The sequence below is a fragment of the Scyliorhinus canicula genome, chromosome 4 (assembly GCF_902713615.1).
Source record: "Scyliorhinus canicula chromosome 4, sScyCan1.1, whole genome shotgun sequence".
In the NCBI taxonomy this organism is placed as follows: domain Eukaryota; kingdom Metazoa; phylum Chordata; class Chondrichthyes; order Carcharhiniformes; family Scyliorhinidae; genus Scyliorhinus; species Scyliorhinus canicula.
In genome coordinates this window covers 91,539,545-91,558,244 of record NC_052149.1, presented here as the reverse complement: position 1 = coordinate 91,558,244, position 18,700 = coordinate 91,539,545, and the positions used below count along the sequence as shown (strand labels likewise).

Below are 18,700 nucleotides of genomic sequence, written 5' to 3'. Positions count from 1 at the left end.
ACCACATTATAATAATAATCTTTATTATTGTCACAAGTAGGCTGCAATGAAGTTACTGTGAAAATCCCCTAGTCACCACACTCTAGCGCCTGTTCAGGTACACAGAGGGAGAATTCAGAATGTCCAATTCACCTAACAAGCCCGTCTTTCAGGACTTGTGGGAGGAAACCGGAACACTTGGAGAAAATACATGCAGTCACGGGGAGAACGTGCAGACTCTGCACAGACAGCAAACCCAAACCGGGAATTGAACCTGAGACCCTGGTGCTGTGAAGCAACAGTGCTTACCACTGTGCTAACGTGCCGCCCTTGTCAGAGGGACGTCAAAGTTTTGGAGAGAGTGCAGAGAAGGTTAACCAGGATGTTGCAAGATCTCGACAGTGTTGGCTATGAGGAGAGGTTGAATAAACGAGGATTATTTTCACTGGAAAGATGGAGGCTGAGGGGAGACCTGATAGAGGTCTGCAAAATTATGTGAGACATAGACAGGGTGGAGAGTCAGAGGCTTTTTCCAAATCTGGAAGTGTCAATTACAAGGGGCACAGGTTCTAGGTGAGAGGGGGAATGTTTAAGGGAGATTTGCGGTGTAACTTTTTCACACAGAATTGTGGGTGCCTGCAACACGCTGCCAGGAGATGTGGTAGAAGCAGGCACATTAGCAACATTTAAGAGGCACCAGGATGGATACATGAATAGGGAAGAAATAGAGGGATACGGACCGAGTCAGGGTACCAGACTTTTTAATGTAGTTCGGGCATCATAATCGGCACAGGCTTGGAGGAACAAGGGCCTGTTCCTGTCCTGTACTTTTCTTTGTTCTTATGACCCTTCCAGGACATTTTCTCTTGCTCATTCCGGTACTGATATATTCTCCTTAATCAATACTGCCGTCCCTCCTTTTCAAGGTGACTGGCAAAAGAACTGATGGTTCAGGGCAATCTTTACCTTCAGTACCTCGGACATAACGGCAGCGAACCCCCGCCAGCAGCCCTCCAGCTTTGGACAAGCACAAAACATGTGGGCCCCCTGTGCGCCACCTGCACCTGTCCTCCACCCCCTCAAAGAACCTGCTCATTCTGGCCACTGTCATTTGCGCCCTATGCGCCACTTTGAATTGAATAAGGCTGAGCCTAGCACACAAAGAAGATGTGTTCACTCTCTTCGGAGCCTCCTCCCATAACCCAGCCTCCACCCTCTTCCCTGGTTCCTCCTCCCACATTCGTTTGACTTCTCCTATCGGGTCTCCCTCCCAACCCATTAATTCCTTGTAGATCTCTGACACCCCACTCTCGCAATTCCTGTTTTCAAAATCACCTTGCCCTGCAGCCCCGGGGGCAGCAGGTCGGGAAAGGATGACACCTGCTTCCTGACATAATCCCGTACCTGTAAGTACTGGAACCCATTCCCGCTGGGAGTTGCGACTTTCAAAAGGGAATTTTATAAGAAGGAAAATAAAATGCAGGGCTACTGGGAAAGGGAGAGAGTGAAACTAGTTTAAAAACTGCTTTTTCAAACAGTGGGCACATATGTGAGAGAATAAACGGCCTCCTGAAAATTTCATGATTCCATCAAATTTCCACCACTGCAACAGTACTGGATGGTGCACCTCAAAGTCACATGACATCCTATGTGACTGACAGTGGCTAGGTATCCCTCCTCAATCTTGTCTGCATCCATTGACTTAATTGACACACCATCCTCCAAAACTGTTACTGCGCCATCCAGCTAGATGCATGGGCAGCACAGTGGTTAACACTGTTGCATCAGCACCAGGAATCCGTGTTCAATTCTGGCCTTGGGTCACTGTCTAGATGAGGTTATGGGATTGCAGGGGGGTGAGCTCTAGGTAGAGTGCTCTTTCAGAAGGTCAGTGCAGACTCGATGGGCCAAATGGCCTCCTTCTGCACAGGAAGGATTTTATGATTCTAGGTGCAACTTCCCTCACCTGGTTCCATTCTTGTCCATCCAGTTGTAGCCAAAGAATCACGTACGGTACCTTCTATTCATCACGGTTCCTCCAAAGATCCATCCTTGGCCCCACTCATTTGTCATGTGTATACTGCCCCTCATCTGGAAACACAATGTCAGGTTTCAGATGTATGCTTCTCACATCAAATTCAATGTAACTGCCATATCTCCATATGCCTTTGGTTTGCCACACTGCTTGTCTAACCTCCTCAGAATCTCAGAATTGTTACGGTGCAGAAGGAGGCAATTTAGTCCATGGTATCTGCACTGGCTCTCCAAATGAATGCTATTTCCCCGTATTCCTGTACGTTGTTTCCATTCAAGTAATCATCTAAAATCCTTTTGAATGCCTCGATTGAAGCTACCTCCACCCGCCACGCTTCTAGGCAGTGCATTCCAGACTCGAACCATTCGTTGTGTGAAAAAACACATCACATTCGTACTGTCTGAGCAGAAATATTCCACAAATAAGTATTGAGAAGAACCAAAGCCACTGTCTTCGGCCCGTGCCACAAACTTCATTCCCTAGCTGCCAACTATATCTCTCATCTTGACAACTGTAAGAGGCCGAATAGTTTTGCTTTAATTTGACTCCAAGCTCAGCTACAACTGCATATCCATTGAGACTTCCAACTTCGTAACTTTGCCTGATTTCACCCTGACCTCAGCTCATCTGCTAAAACCGTATCAATGTCTTTTATTTTTGTAGATTTAGCTATTCAATGTTCTGCAGGCCAGTCTCCCATTTTCCACCCTACATAAAATTGAGCTCATCCAAAACTCTCCTATCATTACCTTAAACTCACATGGTGGTCTGGTAACCCATAACCTCACTGACTTATATTGCCTTCAGATCCAGCATCACCTTAAATTATAAAACCTCATACATAAGAAAAGTACGGCAGATGCTAAGAATCTGAAATCAAAAACCAGTTGGGCGTGACTTAGAGGCCATTGAATCTAGCGAGAGGCTTCTCGCGACAATTGAGTCGATCAAAGACCCTCTTAACCGCCACACTATAACTCCGAGCCCTGCCCACTGGATCTGGCCCGGCCTGTTCCTTTGTTGCCATCAAACCTGTCTTTCTCTTCCCCCCCCCCCCCCCCCATCCCCTCCCAAAATATCCTCATCCACTTCCTCTTGAAAACACCTCTCCCAGTATCGATTTTTTTCTCCCCCCCCCCCCCCCCCACCTTTCACACCCCTCAGGCCCATCGAAACCTGTTCGACAAGGCTCCAATGACAAAGGCCCCTCCCCCACCACACCCCTGTTTACCAGCCAATTTACGCTTGCTAGTGTGGACAGTAAGAAGTCTTACAACACCAAGTTAAAGTCCAACAGGTTTGTTTCAAACACGAGCTTTCGGAGCATGGCAGTTTCGGAGGCAGTGCTCCGAAAGCTCGTGTTTGAAACAAACCTTTAAACTGGTGTTGTAAGACTTCTTACTGTGCTCACCCCAGTCCAATGCCGGCATCTTCACATCATTGCTAGTGTGGAGGCCACTACCCAGCCCCCCCCTCCCAATCCCCTCCCCCATGCCCAGTCCCTGAATAAATACCCATCAGATAAACAACTAAACAAACTCCGTGCAGAAACACAAACCCCAGAAAACCACCATCGTGAAAAAATACAACTCCTATCCTTCCTAAACAAGCAACTTAACACCCTTAAACCATTAATAAGAAAAACGGAAACAAAACCTTCCACCACCCTATCCTCTGCCCAAGACCAGACCCCAGTCCTATTTCTCATTTCTGCCCCTATCCTTCAGCCTTCACAAAAGCCTCCAACGTCTCGAAGTAAAAATCCTTTGAGTTGTAGGTCACCCTCAACTTCGTGGATACACCACTGTGCCGCCTTCGCTCGACTGAAGGCCCTCCCGTCTTCTCGTCTGCTCCATGGTTAAGTCTTGGTTTATACGTATACTAGCTCCTGCCCACTTCACCCAACTCTGGACCTTCTCCTTCACGTGGTACCTGTGAAAACAAATTATTACCGCCCTTGGTTCATTCATAAGAACTAGGAGTAGAAGTAGGCCATCTGCCCCTTTGAGGCCCCCCCCCCCGGCATCCTTCTAAATTCCAACGAGTACAGTCCCAGTCTACTCAACCTCTCCTCGTGATCCAACCCCCTCACCTCTGGGATTAACTGAGTGCATCTTCTCTGCACACCCTCCAGTGCCAGTACGTCCTTTCGCAGGTAAGGAGACCAAAACTGAACACAATACTCCAGGTGTGGCCTCACTAACACCTTATACAGTTGCAGCATAACCTCCCTAGTCTTGAACTCCATACCTCTAGCAATGAAGAACAAACCTTCATTCGCTTTCTTAATCACCTGTAAACCAACTTTTTGCGACTCGTGCACGAGCACACCCAGATCTCTGCACAGCAGCATGTTTTAATATTTTATCATTTAAATAATAATCCCGTTTGCTGTTATTCCTACCAAAATGGATAACCTCACATTTGTCAACATTGTATTCCATCTGCCAGACCCTAACCCATTCACTTAACCTATCCAAATCCCTCTGCAGGCGTCCAGTATCCTCTACACCTTTTGCTTTACCACTCATCTTAGTGTCGTCTGCAAACTTGGACACATTGCACTTGGTCCCCAACTCCAAATCGTCTGTGTGAATTGTTAACAATTGTGGGCCCAACACTGATCCCTGAGGGACACCACTAGCTACTGATTGCCAACCAGAGAAATACCCATGAATCCCCACTCTTTGCTTTCTATTAATTAACCAATCCTCTACCCCCGGCGATATGAACTGGATCGGGTTCAACGGTTGTTGAGGCCTAAACCAATGTCCATGGGGGGTATTTAAAACTAATGTGGCAGGGGGATGGAATCTGATGCAGGAAGTCAGAGGGATGTACAATGGGGACAGAAACAAAAGGCAGTAAGGGGGAAAGTGTAAGGCAGAGAAGCCATAGTCAAAAATCAAAAAGGGCCACAGTACAGGGTACAATGATTGAGGACAGCTCAGTGAATAGGCCCAGTAATACTAAGGAATAAAACGTGAAGTAGAAACATAAATAGAAAGCGAAGCAGCAGTTTATTAAATGAAGATAGAACATAGAACATTACAGCGCAGTACAGGCCCTTCGGCCCTCGATGTTGCGCCAACCTGTGAAACCACTCTAAAGCCCATCTACACTATTGCCTTATCATCCATATGTTTATCCAATGACCATTTAAATGCCCTTAATGTTGGCGAGTCCACTACTGTTGCAGGCAGGGCATTCCACGCCCTTACTACTCTCTGAGTAAAGAACGTACCTCTGACAATCTGTCCTATATCTATCTCCCCTCAATTTAAAGCTATGTCCCCTTGTGCAGGCCATCACCATCCGAGGAAAAAGGCTCTCACTGTCCACCCTATCTAATCCTCTGATCATCTTGTATGCCTCAATTAAGTCACCTCTTAACCTTCTCTCTAACGAAAACAGCCTCAGGTCCATCAGCCTTTCCTCAGAAGATCTTCCCTCCATACCAGGCATCATCCTGGTAAATCTCCTCTGCACCCTTTCCAATGCTTCCACATCATAGAACATAGAGCAGTACAGCACAGAACAGGCCCTTCGGCCCTCGATGTTGTGCCGAGCAATGATCACCCCTACTCAAGCTAACGTATCCACCTTATACCAGTAAACCCCCCCCCCCCCCCCCCCCCCCCCCCCCATTAACCTTATTTTTTTAGGACACTAAGGGCAATTTAGCATGGCCAATCCACCTAACCCGCACATCTTTGGACTGTGGGAGGAAACCCACACACACACGGGGAGGGCGTGCAGACTCCGCACAGACCAGTGATCCAGCCGGGAATCGAACCTGGGACCCTGGAGCTGTGAAGCATTTATGCTAACCACCATGCTACCGTGCTGCTATCCTTCCTATAATGTGGCAACCAGAACTGCACGCAATACTCCAAATGCTGCCACATCAGAGTTTTGTACAGCTGCAACATGACATCATGGCTCCGAAACTCATTCCCTCTACCAATAAAAGCTAACCCACCGTACGCCTTCTTAACAACCCTATCAACCTGGGTGGCAACTTTCAGGGATCTATGTCCATGGACACCGAGATCTCTCTGCTCATCCACACTACTAAGAATCTTACCATTAGCCCAGTACTCTGTCTTCCTGTTACTCCTTCCAAAATGAATCGCCTCTCACTTTTCTGCATTAAACTCAATTTGCCACCTCTCAGCCCAGCTCTGCAGCTTATCTATGTCCCTGTGTAACCTGCAACATCCTTCCGCACTGTCCACAACTCTACCGACTTTAGTGTCATCTGCAAATTCACTCACCCATCCTTCTACGCCCTCCTCCAGGTAAAAGCAGTGGCCCCAAAACAGATCCTTGTGGTGCACCACTAGTAACTGAACTCCAGGCTGGACATTTCCCATCAACCACCACCCCCCTCTGTCTTCTTACTGCGAGCCAATTTCTGATCCAAACTGCTAAATCACCCTGAATCCCATGCCTCCGTATTTTCTGCAATAGCCGACCGTGAGGAACCTTATCAAACGCCGGGTTTTCTGTCCAGACCTTCTGACGTTATGTCAGAAAAAAAAAAATCGATGGCCATATTTATTGCCATGACTAGTGTAGTGGGGCATTGGTTTGCAGTGGCGTGCAGAGGTCTGGTGATGCCCGGGGCAAATCTTGATTGTATGCTCCAAAGACTCAAGTAGAAGGCCTAATATACTGAGAAATATTATGAGAAAGGAAAACATTTTGAATATATAAACACAGATGAAACATGAAATAAACGCTTTATTCGATTTTAATATAAATCAATCAAATTTATTAAGTTCTTTTCCCCAAATGATACCTCCTGTCACAAAACACCTGAACTACTTCACTTTTTACATCAGCTGTGAGAAATTCTTTTTCAATGCTTATTAAAGCCAGGTTGGTCAGTCGCTCCTGTGACATAGAAGACCTCAGATATGTTTTTATTAATTTCAGTTTTGAAAATGACCTTTCACAGCTTGCGACTGAAAATGCGATTGTAAGCAGTAATCTGTATGAAACACACAGCATCGGAAAGACATCCCTCCCATACTGCAGTAAAGACTCCAGAGCATCTTTAGGATCAGGGGGAACTCTATTCCCTCCAGCTCGAAGGAGCATCACAAAATCAATAATTTTGTCATATAACTGAATTGCAACCACATCATTGTCATAATAATTTGCAAAGTCTGAACATTCCTTTTTTAATTTCTCTCTTTCTTGTTCATCTTCAATCACTCCTGAATTCAAGTTCAGAAGAAAAGAAAATCGGTCACTGAGTCTTTGAAGACGGACACTGCGGTCTTCAATTTCAGTTTTTAATCTGTTCACAATCTCTACCATTACTCTATTCATTTCTTCTTGTGCCGTCAGTCCACTATCTCTTGCTGACTCTCCAGGCATTATTCTTCTTCTCCTTGTTCGTGCAATTGGTATTCCCCAATTTTGACAATATTCATTGGCTAAATCTATTGCATTGTGGATAATTTTGTCATTCTTCAAATTCAAGATATGAATAAGTCCTCTCAGATCACAAGAAGCTTCATGGAACCCCATTTTCGGATCCTGCAAACGTTTTGAGACTTTATCCACTGATGATAAAACTGAGTACCAAAAATTTAATAAAGCTATAAACGGGAACTGTTGAATAGAGTTCAGTAGCGATCCTGCATCAGATTTAATTTCCCTTGAAAATTCTCCTTCCAGCAGGTGTTGAAGGCTTGCAATAACGTTGTCACACTCTTCGTGGATTACTTGCACAGCATCATGGCTGGAACTCCATCTTGTGTCACACTGTCTTTTCACAGTCCGAGTGACAAATGATTTTAACACTTCCCAACGAGAAGTAGATGAAGAAAAAAAAGTAGAGTTTTTCTAGAATACCAAAAAATATAACAACAGGTTGCATCTCACTTGCATGGACACAGGACAAATTGAGGCTGTGGTTCTCGCAGTTCACAAACACAGCTTTTGGGTTAACTTCAAGAATTTTTTGTTGATCACCTCCTCTCACTCCAGCCATAACTGCTGCGTTATCATATTCTTGACCACGACAGTCATTCATGGAAATTTTGTCGTCTTCCAATTTTTCCTGAATTTTATTTACCAGGCTGACTGCATCTTTCTTGTTGACTTGAAAAAAATCCCAGAAATGTCTCCTTTATTTCTACTTTTCTGTTTTCATCAATGTGAACGTAACACAGAATTTCAGAAACCTGATCTTCATGGGCAATATCTGGAGTTGAATCCAGCATTATGCTAAAATATTTTGCGTCCTTAATTTCGGAAATTATATTTTTCTTGACAGTTTCACCAAGAAGATTGATTATTTCGTTTTGAATTCTGTTGGACAAGTAGGTGACACTTTTTGGTTTCTCTTTCCCTCTCTGCAAGTGTTTTGCTAAGATGTCATCATGTTTGGCCAAAAGTCTGATTGTTGCTAGAAAGTTTCCTGTATTTTCACTGACTGTCTCCCCTGGCTCTGATAACCCAGATATTCCTTCTCCTCGATGTCCACGATAGGCCAGATTCTGTTTTGCCAGAAAGGATATAACCTCGACAATCCGTTCAGTTATAGCTTTCCATCTTTTCTTTTCAGCAGACATTTGCTGTTGAAGTTCAGCATCTATCGTAGTTGAATGATGGAGTCGAACTACAAGGTTCAGGTATTCCCTCATGTGAGCTCTATGAGAAGGGCTTTTCTCATGGTCAGGTATTGTTGAATTTAATTTTCTCCAAGTGGAGAAACCGTCTTCCTTTCCAAAGTTTGACACAGACAACAAATGCTTCTTTGAAAACAAAAAGCAAATAAAACAGTAGCATGCTTTCCAATATGGAGAGTATAACAACCATTTTCTCTCCACAATTTCTCCGTTTGTGGAAACTTTATCAAACCACTGTTTGGAAAATGATCTCCCATCCTTCTCAGCAAATGGACCACTTTTATTCTGATATCTTTCAGGGCCATGTTGTAATATTGTCATCTTCAAATGATCTGGAATCGGTTTCTTCAAACAGCCAAAATCGCTTCTTTGCAAAAATATGCAAATATCTTCTTTATTTTCTTCACATGGATCATCATCCTGACAACGAGACTGAGGAGAGAGAGTATTATGTTCTGACCGAGCTGAATCCGTATCAGAAAAATCCTTCTCTGCACCCACATCATCTTTTACTTCTCCAGGTTCTCCTACGTCTTCTTTACTTCTTTTTATCCATGCATCTAATGACCCTCTTTGATGGGACTCTTCTTCGACTCTGGCCCTCTTTTTTTTCCTGTTCTGTGCTCCACTCGGTTGTACACGAAATACTCGTAACATTTCATTTTCTATCTCAAAAACCGTAAGACGCATGAGAAAATAGGAAGAAAATGGTAAACAATCGGTCAGTTGCAGACGGATAAACCATATTTCATTTCTTTGTTCCTTCGTATCAAATTTCACACTGATTCTCCACTGATAATTTTGTGCAATTTATATCATAGACTTGCAAATTAGTGGTATCTGTATTCGAATATTAGCATGTTAAGGAATAAATGTCTCCTATTCCGAGATTAAATGCCATAGCAGTCCTCTGATCATCCAGGCTTCACTCTTACTACATCCCACGTAAATATTTCATTAAATATCGCCAAAAAACCTATAAAAACCGTAGTTGCACCTGTTCTAGAGCTATTCACTGTCCTGAGTAGGTAAAAGAACTAATCTAGATGCACAAGAAGCTGAAGAAAAAACGAGTTATGACTCGAGGAAACGCAGGAACGAACAGCCACGTCTGCTTGTTGCTTTTGATGGTTGCACCACGTACATCATGTGCATGCGTGTGGGGGGGATGGGGAGAAGGACCATTTTCTCTAGACAGAAAGGGTACACCATGTTAAAGGAATAAAGGGCTAACAACTGCCTCTGCAGTGTGGTGAGCCTCCAAAAATTGATTTATCACCGCTGAAATTTTAAAATTACTATCTTATTTCCTTCTCTGGGGCAGCACGGTGGCCTAGTGGTTAGCACAACCGCCTCACGGAACTGAGGTCCCAGGTTCGATCCCGGCTCTGGGTCAATGTCCGTGTGGAGTTTGCACATTCTCCCCGTGTCTGCGTTGGTTTCGCCCCCACAACCCAAAAAATGTGCAGAGTAGGTGAATTGGCCACGCTAAATTGCCCCTTAATTGAAAAAAATAATTGGGTAATCTAAATTTTAAAAAAAAATTAAAAAAAAAAAAAAATTTTTTTTTTTTTTCCCCTTCTCTGATTGGATGCCCCCATCCAATGGATGCCCGGGGCCAATGCACCGTCGCCCCCCCCCCCCCCCCCCCCCCCCCCCTCTGCACGCCACTGTTGGTTTGACACCTTTCCCATGTAAAACCAATTATGGCTCTCATGAGTTTTAACGGCCATAACGGGATTTGCGTTTGCCTCGAACGGGACCGAAAAATCACACCCAACGTCTCAAGTTGATTAACTTTTATCATAACTGGAAACGAGAGATGTAACTGATTTCAGGCAAATCCAGAAGTAGGGAAAATAACTAAAGGGGAGGTCTGTAATGGGGAGGAAGGCAAGGTAATTACAGGACAAAAGAGATGATGGTGCAAGGCAAAAGAAGGTGGAAATGGGTAAAAAACCAAAACATGAGCAGAAGAGGTGTAAATGAGAAAAGTAGAATCATCACCAACAGTTGCCTTCCAAGAAAACAGGAGAAATTGTTGTGCTCAGTGTTGTGTGCAGAAAACCGTCAAGTGTCTGATTGAAAGATGAGATACAATGCCTCGAGCTGAATTAGACCTTCATCGGAACAGTAAAGGGGAGCTGATGTCAGATTAGCTGAACTTCTGATTACTGTCCCACCAACTCCCCTTGCTAATGGAATATTTAAGGGGTTGAACTACCCTGAGAATTGGACTTCTTCTGCTTCATGATCCTGAAAATTTGATCTGAAATGATTATTCTGGCTATATAGACAGTGAGCCATATTACCAGCTATGTTGGTTTAGCTGGTTCAATTTGGGCATGTTCTCTGTATATATTTGTCTCTTTCCAATCTACACCTAAGGTTTCTGGACTTGTACAAATGGAATGTCCTTATACGGAGAGAGCGTGGGCTTCAGGTCACAGAAGCAAACTGTGTATTTCTCAGAAGTATGGTGGAGGCTTTTACAAACATCAGATATCTGATTCTTTTATATGTAAACTGTTGCACGTTTTGCTGTGGTTGTAAAACGCGTTTATTGGAGTGTATTAACACGCCTCCGAGTTCGACGTGTGCTTAACACTACTAGGCTCTGTTGTATGTAATTATTTAGCTCTGGAGTCGCCAGTTGCCGTATAGACAACGTCACAAGTATTCCAAGGTCAAGTTCAAAGTAATAAAGACGATACACCGATTAGTAAGGTTCAAACGATCAATATTTATTATACAGTTATATTAAATACTCATACACACACTAAGAGACTAAGCTATAACTAAACTTAAGTGAACAGAATACTTATCTAACAGGAACAGGCAAGGTCAGAGAACGAGGCCTTCGTCCTGGTCTTGTACTGCAGCCTTCAGCGAGCGTTCTGGTACTTGGGAGTCTAGTGGGCTTGGATCGCGTAGCGAGCGTTGAACTTACGGTTTCGGCGGCTGGTGCTCAACGGCTGGAGTCAGGATGCAAGATGTCAGTCAGAGCCGGAGCACGAGTTTAACAGACCGGGCTCTGTGGGGAATTTGCCTTTATACCCCTCTCTAATGTCCTTGCCCCCTTCTAGGCGGGCTCTACCTTTCGGTACCGATTGGAGCGTTTCCAAACGGCTACCTTCGAAATCCTCCAATGCGGGGGCTTCCCTCGATGTTGGGGGTGGTTTCGATATTCGTTACTCTGGTGCCATCCTGCCTGCACAACCAATTAAGTGTTACATTGAGATGGAAATGTTGCCATTGTTTGTGCCTGGATCTGGGCTGCCTCATCAGAATGCTAAGCGCTTTGCCATTAACACCTTTGGCTTGGAGATCTTGCACCTGGCCAGAAACTGGTTTGCTGCTTGCAAAATGCTAATTAGTTGAGAGCAGGCTGTCTGTTCTCACTAAACAGGCTTTTCCTTCTGTCTTCCATTTTAGTTTGGCTCAGTGTCCATTTTGCGTGGCCAGCATGGCTACATTCCCTCCTTGTGATCCTCACAATCATACTATTGTGAAGGATCACCTATGTACGTTGCCTTCCTTGTGTTCTGACCTCTTGCCAGTTCCTGTTCTACTCTATCTTAAACTATGGGAAGAAGAGAAAAATTTTTTTAACTAACATTTCTACTTGGCCCTATGTCAAAGGGACATGCATTACTACAACTGGGAACCTCTACCTATCACTATTAACCTTAACCTTAACTTAACATTTCATCACTCTAAAACCTTAATCATTCACACCACAACATCACACTTCCCAACTCGGCAGTCGAGTATGGAACAATATAATACATGGCTGAACTTTTTATTTACAGAGTGTTGTAATCAGTGAGGGGTTGAGGGGTTTGGTGGAATCCGAAGATGGGGGATTGAACTCTATAGATGGGTGAGGTGCTGGAACGAGAGGCTCTCCTCTTCCATTTCCTCAATCTGAGGGTCTGTACTAGTATGATGAGGATCGCGATCACCAACAGTGATTCGATTATATAGGACATGGAGTACCACGTCATGAATTTAGTGCACCAGGTCTGAACCTCGCTGATCAGGGCTGAGCACTGGGGGTTTGCTGTAATTGAAACATTTACGGTGGGGGTTGTGGGGGAAACGTGTCTTGTTTCCACACATATACACATAACATTTAGAAACAATAGGTGGGTTTCCATCATTTTGCTGTTCTTCTTCTTTCTCTTCCTTCTTCCTCCGGTATTGACAATCCTGGCTTCGACCTCTGTCTCGTCCTTTGAAACCTTTGGGATCAAGCACAGTATCTGTCAATACACAGTTTAAGACCTTTACTTGTTAGTGCATCTGTCTTTCAAAACCCAATTGACCCTTTAAAATGACTGGCTAAGTCACACCCTGTGACTCCCCTCATTTTATTTTTCAAAAAGCGAATTTAAAGACCAGCATACACCTAACAATCCTTCCTTCTGCGAGCCGTCTCGCAGGCTTTGCTGATTTACCATCCGAATGTTCCCGGATGTAAATAGCATGTGGGATGGTGGCCGAAGGGCTACCTAACGTAAAATGAAAACAAACTTTGAAACAAACATCCGAATGAGTTGCGTATGGGCCGCGACGGGTACGAGTTGGATGGAATCCCCGGGTAGGGCGTGCTGTGCCATACCCGAGCTTGGCTGACCAAGGGTTGGTTCTCAGACAGGGCGGGTCCTCAGTGCCGTTTGTCCACTGGCTGAGTAACCTGGAAAGAAAAACGGGTATGAATGTATTTACCATGACTTGCAGCCTCTATTTCGCCGAATAGAGGGGCACCTAAAAAACCAAGGGAGCCAAGATGCTCCAACTGAGGACATCACTGAAGTTCTCAGAGATATCTGCGGACAAGCTATTTGGCGTGTAGCCTTACAACTTTGGAAAAGATCTCCAATCAAACTGGGTTGTTGGAACCGAAGTTCTCAAAAGTTTCGGCAGACAAGCTAACGTGTATGTGAGGTGGTCACAATCTTTTCAGCTGAAAAGAAGATGTCCATCCTCCAGCTGAACAATGTACAATCGTGAAAACAAACAAACATAAAAAGAAGACAAACATACGTGCAGGTTCCATCAGTGGTGGCGTGGGGCTGTGAAAAGCTGTTTAAATTTAAACACTGAACATTTAAAAAAAACACATACAAACAAACATGCAACGAATATCGTACAGGTTCCATCAGAACAAAGGATACTGTAAATTACATTTGGCTGGGGGTGTAACTAGCATACGGAGCCAGTGCAGTGCGACCGAAGAAGAGGGGAAGGAGAGAAACAAAAATGAACTGGCATTGCTGAGGTATCCCTGCCATGAGAAGTGGTGGGTAAGCACTCATAGTTTGCATGGGGAAGCTGGGACCTTGTGGCTGCTGTGGGTGGTGTTCTCTTTCATATCTGGGGGCGGGTCTAGCTGGTGCTGGGTGTCTCCTGCAATCTCGGGAGAAGTGTCCTGGCTGCCTACAGTTGTAACATGACCCCTGAGGCACATAAGGCGGAGCAGGCACTCTGGTGCATTGTTCCCTTGTGTACTGTTCCCTGAGTGGGGGGTCTGGGCTGTTGGTTTCATTGCTGCTTCGGGGGGCATTGGTGGGCTGATTCTGTTGCTGTTTCGGGGGGGCTTGACATTCTCGAGCGTAATGTCCTAATTGTCCACAGTTAAAACATTCCTTTGACTTGATCTGCTGTGGGCTGTTCCTTCCCTCATTTACACATGCGGGGTTTTGATGTGTTTTAACTGGATTCATGGCTGCATCTGCCTGCTCTTCGGGATTTATAAATGCTGTTTTATTGTGGACGGATTGCTGCCAAATGCGGGACAATCTTTTCAAGACCCATTTTTCATTATGGGCCTTCTCTGAGGGGTCATAATTGCCGCAGACATTCTGTCCTGCTTCTGTGGCATGGGAAATTATGGTGCGCGTCCATTTGACCATATTTTCCTGGTTCAAATGCGCCCTATTTAAGTCACCGTAAACTGCATTGAAGTGAATCCACAGCCTCCCTGCGAATGCTGTGGGGTGTTCGGATCTTTTCTGTCTGCATTTGTTTAATCCTTCTACTGGGTCACCTCTATTGTACCCTATGGCATCTAAAATGGCGGTGTGCATCTCCTCTAGGCTGCCTCCTGCCACGTTCTGTGGGTCGGGGAGGGCTGCTACTACACTTTGGTCTAAACTCAGCACTGTGAGCTTAACCTGCTCTCTCTCATCCAGGCCGTACATGGTAGCCTGCTGTTTCACTTTTGCGAAAAACTGGTGGGGGTCTGCGGTGGGGAGGAACGGAGTGATCTTTTCACACGCGTCCCTTAGCTGGGTTACTGTTAAAGGGGTGGTGTAGGTTATGTCCGGGGCGCCTTCTGATTCGGCTTTTCTCTGCGTGGTTACGGGATTCATGGGTGCGGTTATGGTCTGCGCTGTGGGGGGTTGGGGTGCCTGTCGTTTCTGCTGAGCTGCTGGCGCACATGTTCCCTGAACATAACGCTGCGCTGTCTCACTTAATTCCTGCCAATCTGGGGCATTTTCCCCATCTAACTGTGCTCCAAAGGTGCTTTGGAAGCCATTCTGCACCGAAAGCAGAGATTGCAATTCCGCAATCTGTTTCCTGCATTTCGCGTGGTCAACTGTGCTTTGTCTTTGTTCGGTCGTTGCAGCATGGAGTGCTCTCAAAGCTGCTTTGAGATCAGAACATTGCCTCTGCAATGCCTCCACCTGCTTCTCCGATTCCTGTCTTATCAGAACGGCACGTTGCACGTCCTGATAGGCTTTCTCATACTGGGTCTGGGAACTGTTCAGATGAGCTAGACAAGACTGGTGAGCCCTCTTGGCATCATCCACCTCTCTATCCTTCTCTGCCAACTTCCCTTTTAGATCCAGATTTTCCTTCTCAATGTCCCTGACATCGACCTTACTCATCCTATTCCTCTCTTCTAAATCTGTCCGGAGCGTCCTGATGACCTCTGCGCCTCGCAACTGTGCCAAACAGGACACAATCGCCATCGGCTTGCGTGCTTTACTTAGGTTCTTTTTGTGTATTTGAGAGAGGTTCTCCCACCAAGTATGACCTATACTCCTGGGACCTGTCTCCTCATTTGCACAAAACTCTTTCCAAAGGGGCCAACCCTTTCCTTGTAAATATTTGCGGAGTTCCAGCTCCCACGTGGGACACTGGCCTACCCTGCTACTGTTGCTGGTCGCTGCGACCACAAACTTTGCTGGATCCATCAGATGTTCCATTGCCTGCATGGCCATTTCCTCTGACTCTCTTTGTATAATTTGGAACAGGGGGTTGCTGGGGTTGTGTTTCGAGAAACGGGTACGGCTTACGCTATGTTCCGTTAACAAAACTACCGAAAGTTTGTCGCAACAAAAAGCTTTCAGTTTTACCTTACAGCCCTGTTAGTACGCATGCACTAAACACACTTCCGAATTACGCTTATTATTTTGAACACCTTGAATACTTGTGATTTCTTTCTTTCTCTGCAATTTGGAGTTCTAATTCAAATTTCAGGGTCCTGGACGGTGTGGGGTTTCCACTTACAACCGTGTCCCGCCAGGAAGTCGCCACTAAATGTTGCACGTTTTACTGTGGTTGTAAAACGCGTTTATTGGAGTGTATTAACACGCCTCCGAGTTCGACGTGTGCTTAACACTACTAGGCTCTGTTGTATGTAATTATTTAGCTCTGGAGTCGCCAGTTGCCGTATAGACAACGTCACAAGTATTCCAAGGTCAAGCTCAAAGTAATAAAGACGATACACCGATTAGTAAGGTTCAAACGATCAATATTTATTATACAGTTATAATAAATACTCATACACACACTAAGAGACTAAGCTATAACTAAACTTAAGTGAACAGAATACTTATCTAACAGGAACAGGCAAGGTCAGAGAACGAGGCCTTCGTCCTGGTCTTGTACTGCAGCCTTCAGCAAGCGTTCTGGTACTTGGGAGTCTAGTGGGCTTGGATCGCGTAGCGAGCGTTGAACTTACGGTTTCGGCGGCTGGTGCTCAACGGCTGGAGTCAGGATGCAAGATGTCAGTCAGAGCCGGAGCACGAGTTTAACAGACCGGGCTCTGTGGGGAATTTGCCTTTATACCCCTCTCTAATGTCCTTGCCCCCTTCTAGGCGGGCTCTACCTTTCGGTACCGATTGGAGCGTTTCCAAACGGCTACCTTCGAAATCCTCCAATGCGGGGGCTTCCCTCGATGTTGGGGGTGGTTTCGATATTCGTTACTCTGGTGCCATCCTGCCTGCACAACCAATTAAGTGTTACATTGAGATGGAAATGTTGCCATTGTTTGTGCCTGGATCTGGGCTGCCTCATCAGAATGCTAAGCGCTTTGCCATTAACACCTTTGGCTTGGAGATCTTGCACCTGGCCAGAAACTGGTTTGCTGCTTGCAAAATGCTACTTAGTTGAGAGCAGGCTGTCTGTTCTCACTAACAGGCTTTTCCTTCTGTCTTCCATTTTAGTTTGGCTCAGTGTCCATTTTGCGTGGCCAGCATGGCTACAAAACAAATATACATTTTTGAATATTAAAAAGTGTTTAATTATTGTGCTTTTTTACACGATATAGAATGATGGAACTAGAAAGCAATTCATTGCCATTAACACCCTTGAAGACACTCAAGCTATAAGGGCGGTAGCATTCCATCCAAGCGGGACACTCTATGCGGTTGGTTCAAATACCAAAACCTTGAGGGTTTGTGCTTATCCAGAGGTTATTGACCCAAGGTAATTTAAAAAATATATCATTTATGAAACTATTAAATATGTAACTGTCAAAATGACAAACCATTGGGATCTAATCTGATTTTTTTGTCAAGTCTCTGATCAACTACTGGCTATGCTGCTCGTGGGAGGAGGCCTAGTTACCTCTCTTTTAAGGTCTGCAGAACCTCGGAGCACTTTTGATTCATCAGGCGGGTAGTGTATTAATTAAATCCTAAAGATACATTTGTCATTGGAATTCATCCCAGTTGGCCTCCGATAACCCTGCCAATCTGAATTAATAGCATGGTTCTAGGTATTAGCAAGTTTAATGATGCTTTGTTCTAGTAAACTGATTTTGGCTCGAGTGGAATTCGAACCCCACAGCCTTCCAAGTTAGAAAGTGGTGGTTTAAACCCATTCCAGAGTAACCACCTCATCTAAACTTGTACTTCCTTGTAATGCAAAACGGAATCCATTGTTGAAGATACTGGCGTTCAAATTAGACTTTTATCAATTGTTTTTACAGTAGACGCTAAAGATTGTGTTCACCGTTCCTCCTTCAAAACAATCAAAAGCAGATGAATTTGCTGTTTGTATATTAGCTGGTGTTTTCTATTTGTAGCAGTGACTACACTTCAAAGAGTAACTCGATGAATGGGAAGCATTCTGAGGTTTCCTTTCGGGTTTGATAAAGCACTATCTAAATGCAAGTCCCTTTCTTTCATCATTGGGTGTTTTATTTCAAGTCTCTTTGTCCCATTGGTCTGTATAGAGGCTGTGGAATGTGATTTTACATGTTTGAAGAGAAACACACCCAGAAGCCTGACTGCATTGAAGGCATTCCATCTGCAGTTTCCTCATACTTCAAGTTTCTGCCATGGGGAAGTGGGGTGGAGCTTTGAACAGAACAAAAATGGGTTCTATTCCATAATGAAGACTGAAATTAATGGTTTGCACATGAACTTTCTTGCAACTAGTTAGTCGATTTAGTTACAGATAAGTTGTGTTTTGGGAGTAGGCCAACTACTCATTTGCTGCATGAAAACTCGATTTCTTGCCTTTGTGCTCCCTGGCCCCACAACCCCTGGCCACCTGATTATTTTCTGATTTTTAACTCATTATGTTTTTCATTTGGTTTGTCAATTTAAAAGGAACAGTACTATGCCAACCAGATATCCAATGTCTGCAATCAGATATCGCACTGCTAGATGCAGACAATACTTTTTACTGAAGAGCATCCCCTGTTGTACTTGTGTGATCTTAATGTTTTGTTGTAGCTATTGAATTCAAGTAGGAACTTTGCATTCATGAAACCGACTTTCAAACTATCAGTTCAGAC

General features: G+C 44.7%; 1 protein-coding gene across 3 annotated transcripts in view; it reads left to right on the top strand.

Moving 5' to 3' along the window:
* LOC119964802 (WD repeat-containing protein 47-like) overlaps positions 1-18,700 on the top strand; it is a 116,699-nt gene that overhangs the window by 56,784 nt on the left and 41,215 nt on the right. For all 3 annotated transcript variants that reach the window (XM_038794809.1, XM_038794810.1, XM_038794808.1), the window contains one exon: positions 17,225-17,382. In XM_038794809.1, coding sequence (XP_038650737.1) covers positions 17,225-17,382 — 158 coding nt within the window. The remainder of the gene's footprint in view (positions 1-17,224; positions 17,383-18,700) is intronic.